General features: G+C 47.2%; 1 protein-coding gene across 1 annotated transcript in view; it reads left to right on the top strand.

The window, feature by feature from the left end:
- The first annotated feature begins 731 nt into the window (after positions 1 to 731).
- The window catches only part of SOS2 (SOS Ras/Rho guanine nucleotide exchange factor 2), a 55,574-nt gene continuing 47,894 nt past the window's right edge, over positions 732 to 8,411 (top strand). The window contains exon 1 of the mRNA XM_063333785.1: positions 732 to 1,162. Coding sequence (XP_063189855.1) covers positions 1,076 to 1,162 — 87 coding nt within the window. The 5' untranslated portion in view covers positions 732 to 1,075. The remainder of the gene's footprint in view (positions 1,163 to 8,411) is intronic.

Here is an 8,411-nt window from a genome sequence, read left to right as displayed (position 1 = left end):
GACAAACACAATTTATTTCCCCCAAAGTGTCCTGTAAGGTCAGTCCTAAATTCTGGGAAGAGTATGGCGTATCGCATATTTTTTTAAAACATCGCACAGAAATGATGTAGTGCCGCGCGTCATGGCTTACTGGATGGCTGCTCTTGGGAAAACGAGCTCCTTCAGGGCACTTTGGTGAGTCCGGTCACCACTGCAGCACCTTGGAGTGGCTCAGGCTGGCTGGAGAGGAGCAGGGTGTCACCTCCTGAGGAACGCGGGCGTTTGGGGGCTGTGGCAGCGGGGACATGGCGCCAGGTGAGGGCTCGCCTCAGTGGGGACATGGGCTTCCAGAGCGGGCATCGCACTACGGCTTCGCCCATCTCACTGCCCTTACCCTGAAGTTGCACCCGGGATTCCCTTTTCCTTTTTCCTCACAGTTTGGGTTTGACGAACAAGTGTCTTCCCACAGAATTAGGTATTTTGTTGTCTCTGATGCAGCAGGAAGGCCGAGACCACAGCGCAAAAGGAGCTGCCACGGCCTCTGCCAGCACCCGTCTCCTCCGGGAAGCCTGTCATCACAAGGGACTGCTGGCAGAAAGGCACTTTTTTTGTTGTTTTTTTTTCCTCCATTTAAGTTATCGAGATTTGAATGCAAAAATGTAAATTCATGAGCCGCAGCCGGGCTCTGTCTGTGGGGAGCCCGCTGTGCCCGGGCGCGGCCGGCAGGGGGCGCCGCGGCGGTGGGCGGGCAGCATGGTGGCGGCGGCGGCGCATGCGCGCGGAGGGCGGCGGCGGTAGCGGGGCCGCAGCGGAGCGGAGCGGGGCCGAGGCCGCCTCACCCGCCGCCCCGTCAGCGCCCGGCGGGCGGCCCGGAGCCCGGCCCCTCCCGCGCCGGATGTGATGGCCGCCCGGGCGGGGGGGTGAGGAGCCAGACAGCGGCGGCCGAGAGCCCAGCGCGGCCCGGCCCGGACGAGCGCCGGCAGCGGCTTCTCCTTCCCCTCAGCGCCCCCTCCGCCTCTTCCCCTCCCCTCATGCCCCGGGCGCCGTAGCCGGCGGGGAGCGGCGAGGCGGGCGGCCCCGATGCGGAGGAGCCGCCATGCAGCCGCCGCCGCAGCCCTACGAGTTCTTCGGCGAGGAGAACGGCCCGAAATGGCGGGGGCTCTTCGTGCCCGCCCTGCGCAAGGTCAGTCCGCCGGCGGCGGGGGGAAAACGGGCGGCACCTGCGCCTCACGCCGCCCGGGGAGCGCCCCTTCCCCGCCCGCAGCCCCCTCTCTCCGGGTACCTCGCACCGCTACCCCCGACTGCCTTCTCCTCGGGCAGAGCGGGGGCCTCTGGCCCCTGCGCGACCCCCCCTGTTCTGTCTCTTCTCCCGTCACGGCGGGGCGGAGGCGGAGGCGGGAAGGGGCCTCCGGAGTTCTTCATGGCGACCCCCTGCTGAGGCAGGGTCGCCCGCAGGAGGCTGGCCGGGCCCGCCTCCCGAGGGTGCCGGTGCGCCCGTCGTGCCCTCGGTGCCTCTTTGTGTGGAGATGCTGCCAGGTGCCGGTGTGCGGACTCCTGTCAGAGGCTGCTTCTCCTTCTTCCCCCCTTTTGCCGGCGCTTGCCAAAAGGCCGCCGATCGTATTAGCGATCTGCTTCCGAGGTGTGCTGGGGAAGGGCGGCCTTCCATCCCCTCCCCGCCGCCGCTCTCCAGTTGTCTCCTCCCCGGCCAGGCTCCCGTTGATGCCCACCGCGTTAAAGTGCTTCTGACCCGCTGTGGGGCAGCGTAAAGTCAGCCTGTGTTTTCTTAAGAGAGAGAGAAACTACTGGTCGTAGAATAAATGAGATGATAAACTGTGTGGGGAAACCGCCTAGCCTGTCCTGGGGGAGGAATTTACTTTTTTATGGTGTGTTTTGCATAGGAGGGTGGTCCCCAGCCCATCGCCCTTAGGTAGGACACCCCTGATAGCGGAGGGAGGGGGTACATTGAGGCTGGTGGGGCACGGGGGGGTGATGGTGTTCTGCTGTGTGTCGCTTGTTACCATTGCAGAGGTTGAGGACCATGATGTATTTGCCCCATCCCTGGAGGTGTTCAGGGCCAGGTTGGACGGGGCTTGGAGCGGCCTGGTCTAGTGGGAGGTGTCCCTGCCCAGGGCAGGGGGTGGAACTAGGTGGTCTTTAAGGTCCCTTCCAACCCAAAACCATCCCATGATTCTGTAGTTCTTAACCTAATGGCATGCTGGTCTGGATCTCTGCTGCTGGGCAGTACTGTGATACGAGTAATGCAGGCACTCATCTGAGTGGTGTTTTGTCTTTTTTTTTCCCAATAATAGATTTAGTGATGGTGTGGGGTAATGATTTGCATTTGTTTTGGGTCCCCGTGTCACTCGTATTAAAAGCTGCTGAAGGCAGCTAAGTAGTCTTGTGGCCGGCATAAAAACCACTAATCGCCTGTCTGAAGAATCCTGGATTTTCTACTCTTTACTCTTGAATCTCCTCCTCCTCCTCCTAGTAGTTGCTTTCCAGTGGGTCTCAGGAAGCTTAGAGAATGCCGTGCTGCTCTTTTCCCCGATCACTGGAGCTTGACATAAAACAGCACCTTGACGCGAACCAGCATCCACCCAAACGTGAGGTATAGCTGTATCAGTTTGACCAAAGAGAAAACTTTAAAGGTGTTTTCATCATTCTAACATACAAATAGTGTAAAAGTTGGTGGATTAATGCTGCTCTTACCAATTCTGTCCCTGTACATTTGGTTTTGGTGAAAAGAACTTGGACTTTTCTAAACAGAGGAAATAAAGTCTTGATATCAGCAACTGTAAAAATTCGTAGTTGCCTATAGACAGGTTTTTTCTTCCTGGGAAAGTTCCTTGTCTGTAGTATCCACCTTTTAGCATGAGGCAATCGTACTGTAATGTGCATTTCTTTTACGAACACGCAGTATCAGTGAGTCAAAACAAAATTGTATCATTGTTCCAGTTATTGCAGCCAGGCTGTTAGGGAGATGCTGTCAGTTTTAATATATTCTTTAAAAGATCAAGTGCCCTAATGTAAACACTGGAGATTTTTGAACCAGAACATTTTAGAAAATTTATGGGTGGTTTTGTTTACATCTTGCATTTTCACTTTGATACTGAGATGAGAGCATTTCCGTTATTTATAGGAGAGCAGAAGTGTGGCACTGAATCCAAAGTATGCACCAAAGCACCAGGTTTTTTTGTTGATTTCAGAATTTATAAAACGTTACCACAGTTTTCAAATAGTTTGCAATTTGTTCTGAAGAGGTTTAGAAGTCTGCTTGCCAACCAGTTTAGATGTGACATTTTCAAGCAGGCTGCTTTTACAATGAAAATTTTAAAGAAAGTCTTTTCTGAGCTTCAGAAACTTCTCAGTTAAACGCCTGGAATAGAGTTTTTTGAACTTCTGAGTTGGGGTTTCAGCACAGTAGTTTATGCTGCAAGTGCAGAGATAGTATTCTATTTCCCATTCTTGAAAGCTTTTTTTCCTTTTAATGAGCACTTCTTGGAAGAAGAGAATCAGGTAGTAGAAAAATGTTTTCCTTGCGTATGTTAAGGTGTGAGAAATCTTAATTCTAAAACACAGAAAGATGTGGAGCTGGATAATGAGCCAGTACGGTTCACTAACAACAGATAGTATTTCCTCGCTTCTTGAATTTTAAGTCCCTAACATGCTTTGAAGAGCTCTTGTCTCTTTCATTATGCATTCAGCAAGTTTAAGGTCGCTTCTTTTTATCAAACGACTTTTAAACCCTTGCATTTACTTTAGTTCTATGCAGCTGACACTTAACAAATCGTGAGTGGGGAAAAAATGGTAAAATACATCAGTTCTTACTTTTATATGTGAAAAAAAGATGAGAATCTGTCTTTTGAACAATATTCTGTATGCATTTAAGTGATCATACATCTTTAAGATTAGTAGAGTGTGCTAAATTATACCTACCAGCCTGAGTCTTTTTAGGAAAAAACAAAGCTAAACAGCAAGACATCATTAAACTAGGTGCTTTTTTTAATATTTTTTTTCTACATTTATATCATCGTATCCTTAGCACTGGCACCTTGGAATCTAGTAAGTTGAAAATTTTATAGCAGTTTGATGTGTTGCCATTCTTCCAGCTGGTAGATTATAAGCGTGCCCTTACTCCAAGACATTTTACTTCTGTTGCTGTTCTGGAAACCTAAGTAGGAAGTGAGTATAATGAAACTCGTTATAAAAGTCCTCTCAAAGTAAATGAATCAGAAGAAAACAATATTTTTATCTGGTCACTTAGGTTATAGTTACTTGAACTGCTGTTTGTAGCAAGTAAATCGCTTCAAACAGATCTGTGCTGTAAGCTTTATAAAGGCTTTTAATCTGAGAGCTGACTTTAGTTATTAAAGGATCACAATGTCTCTTTGAATAGTTCTGGAAGCACGCAGGCAGCTGCTCCGGCAGGAATCACATGCGTTTCAAATGCCTCGTTGGCAGGGTGGCTTTGGGTTTGCATCCTCGGGATGTTGATACTGGCAGCGACGCTAGAGCTGGGGCTCGACGGGGCCGTGCTGTTCTGGAGGGGCTTTGCTGCAGCCCCCTCCGCGGCCTGCCGGATCCTTCTCCCGTGAAACCCTCTGTGGAGGATTTTCTCCACTGGTGGGTGGGTGCTGGAGGGGAAGATGGTGTTGGGGAGTTTGCTCTCTCCCCCTTTTTAATTTCTCCAGGTGTCTCTTTTTTGGGTGGGTTTGTTTTTCAGCTGTTCCTGGCCCCATGGCCGCTTTGTGGGGAAAGATGTCAAATTATGAAACCCGTTTCTAAAGCTGGCATTTCAGTTTTGTAACCGGGTTTCCCAGCACAGATCTGGTGCCAAAGCTTGTTCTTGCTGACGGTCAACTTTCTTCCAGATGAAACTTTCCAGAACTGAATTGATTTTCCAGATTGATATCAGTGCTTTGATGTCATATCTATTAATCTTAGACTGGGATTACAGGTGAGCCCAAGAAAATCATGCATGAAACTCGGTAGTAGCAGCTGAGTGTGTAACTCCCGCCATACTGCTGGTTTTAATGTTTTAATGTGCTGGACACGCATCGCATAAAACCTTTTTGGGAATTGTGATTGAAAACTTCATTAATGTAAAATGTCTCAAATGTCTCAAATATCTTACATTGCTACTGGGAATAAACTTCTATTCCAATTACTTGGAATGAGTTTTCAGAAGGAGACAGGTGACTCCATAGAACTAGTGTGTATTTTTGAAAATAGTGAGCAAATGTGGTGTTGGACATGTGTATATGGATTTATTTTATAATCTTCTGTATTTTTAGGGTGTATTATCGTTTGTGTGTGCTCTTACAAATGCACTGGCAAATTAAAAATATATTTCTGTAAACAAGAGCTGTGTATTCAGTTGCTTTGTTTTTTGATTTTTTTCTAAATGAAATTCACAAGCATCTCATAGGTATTATTGTTTTGGTTTTCTCCATTATCTACAAATAGAGGCTGTCAAACAGTTAATGCTCACATTTCTGCAGGCGCTACGCATGTTGCTGTAATCGTGGCACTGTGCACTATTTGCATTTTCTACAACAATTCCACTATTGCTCTGGACTACTCATCAGATTTCTAGAGCATGACTAAAGGGTTTATTCTTAGGAAATGTTGCATACAGAAATATAAAAGACCATTTTGGGGACATTTTTGAAGTTTACGTTAATTCGGTGCTTCTCTATATTTTAAAACACATGGGAGTTAACGTATAATGACCCAGCTCTTGCGTGAGGTCAGGGTAAGTGCAGGGGCTGCCCATTTTCTTCACTGCTCTCTCAAGGACACTTTGCCCACACGTTCTCCATTGCAGGATCAGGCCCCCTTGGGTTAGAATTATTTAATGCGTTATAGTGTCATTATGATGGATTATTATTTATGCATTCCAGTTTAATTAGCGTGCATTATTATTTAATGAGTTATAATTTCAACTATAAAGTTGCTTGTTATGGTGTTTTAAAATAATAGTGATATTTAGTTTTGACATCTGTTAGGTCATTTAGCTTCTAATAAATATGTTTATTTGATCTCTAGACCTTTGCACATTCGCAGTTCCTACAACCGTGAATGCCTCTGTGACATTCAGCTTGGGAGAACGGTGAATAAAGGAAGTGCTGGTGATACTTAATTACCTGTGAAATACGTAGACCTGTACAAGTTTGAGGCACAGATCCGGTTGTTGCCTCACAAACTGTGTTTGCAATCAAGAGGTGGCTGGAGGTGTGGAAAGGAATAGCAGGTCCCTGTGAAGTGGACATTACCGAGCCTTCTGTAAACAGTAGACTGATTCCTCCAGACCTTTTTTTATTCCCAGTAGCAGCTGGGTATTGTTATAAGTTGGTTTTAGTCCCTTATAAGTAAGTAGACTGGGTTGGGTTTTTTTGTTCTGACATAAATATTCACTATCATAACTAACATTGGGAACTGAAGGGACTGTTCCTTTTACTTTATCCTATTTTTTCATGCCTTCCCCCCCCCCCCCCCAACCTGTTAGACTGTTGAGCTTAAATATTGTCGCTGGAATCTGCAGTTGGCCAATGGTAATAGTGGAGTTTTCTCAGCCAGTGGCATGAAATGAAGGTAGTTGTAAATCCGAGGCATTTAAAAGTAGTAGGAACAGTATAATTCCATTTGGCAGCGGGAGCAGAAGAAACACTTCCTACCTGTGTTGTTGCAATGGAATGTGGAAATTAGCATTTGCGTTGGCTTAAAGACTTGCTGGGGTAACCAGTCGTGGGAAGAAGAACCAAACGGAACCGTGGGCTGCCATGATTCACCTCCCATGCTCTTATTCCCTCAGCTCTGGTCATGCGGTGGGAGCCAGGTGCCGGCAGAACTGGGCAGCACGTGCTGCTCGTCTTGTCCCACCCTTCCATGCGTGTTCCCTGACCCATCTCACCTCTTGCAGCGTCCTTTTGTCTGCTCTTCACCACCTCTCCTGCTCCCCCTCGGTTTTCACCTCTCTTTTCCTCTTCGCGCAGTGCAAGCATTATCTAATCTTCTCGGGAGAAGCTGTTGAGTCTGTTATTTGCTTTTATAATTACCTCACCAATTCCCTTTCTGCCAGGTTTTTCCGATGAGCTGTGTGCTGCCATTCCTTGGGTTCAGCAGGTTAGTCATGTCAGAAAACGTGCCGAGGACATCTTTTTCCCTTATTTATGGCTTCTTTGTTCTCCTGACACTTCCCCATATCTTTTAATGTAATTTCAATGACTGTCTGGTTCACAAATAAATGTCTCTGACAGTCTTCACTGTCTCCAAATTTAAGGTTTGGCCTTTTTTTTTAAGCGGTATATATCTTTGCTTTTCGCCATTTATTGTTTCGTATTGCATCCATTTACTTAGAATATAATTTCAAAGCTCACTGCAGCTCCAAAATCTGCTGGCCTCTGTGGCTTGTTAGTTCATTTTTATTTTTAAATCTCCTAAAGACCTAACTGAAAAGTTACGGGTCTGTTTGAACAATTCAGTCTACCTAAGCGATCAGTGGTTCTTGGGAAAGGCATGATGTAAAAAGGGGGGAGCAGGAGCCTTTGGGTGCTGGGGGCAGAGCCCAGAGCAGCTCTGGGAGGCTGCATCTGGAAGGGTTGGGGGAGAATTAGAAGCTGTTCCGTTAAAGTAAGATGTGTGCACGGCAATCAAGGCACCGGCTGCGGTGTTTTCTTTCCATATCACAGGGCAGAGGCTGTGCCTAGCTCATGCAGGGTTTATCTCGATTTAAACAAGGCATTTTATATGGATGGATAAAATCCAAATACTTAACTTTCCACCTGTTTTTAAGATTAAAATATATGTGTTTGTGTACATACATGTACCCACATTTTAGTTTCTCCTTTACTCCCTATAAAAGGACACAATCAGCTGTAGAAGGGCTTTTTGGGTAGAAGAGCAGAGACTGTGAAGATGCTGTGAGAAACAGCATATGAAATGTAGGTGAGAGCAGACAGGGCAGAAGTGAGACATGGAGGAGAATTGCCTGCAAGAGAACCTCCTCTTTGAGGAAACCCATCTGTGGGGTCCTCAGCAGAAGCCTGAAATCACTGCTGCTGTCCTCGCCACCATCCCCCTGTCCCTTCTGCTGCCTGCCAGCGAGGTGGGTTGTGTGCTACAGCTTACTGCAGAAAAAGATGGGAGCAGTGATGGTCTGCGTTTGATTTACAGTTTATCAACCAGCATTTGTGCCATTCTCAATGTGTTTTTTCTGTCCACCCCAAGCAGACTTCCCAGTAGATCTTTGGACTGTCTTCAGTGCTATTTCAGAATGCAGATCCCTGTCTGCACCCCCCGTCGCAGATCTCCTTTAACTCACCCTCCCCTCAACTAGAATATGCTAAGAGGAGAATAGTAGTTAAATAGCTAGAGACAGAAAAAAAGTTGTATTTACGCTGAAGTGGTGGTGTAGGATGGCAGTTTAATGT

This window comes from Chroicocephalus ridibundus, chromosome 4, assembly GCF_963924245.1.
Source record: "Chroicocephalus ridibundus chromosome 4, bChrRid1.1, whole genome shotgun sequence".
NCBI classification, from domain to species: Eukaryota; Metazoa; Chordata; class Aves; order Charadriiformes; family Laridae; genus Chroicocephalus; species Chroicocephalus ridibundus.
Note: the sequence above shows the minus strand (reverse complement) of the source record. Positions and strands in the feature narration are given on the sequence as shown.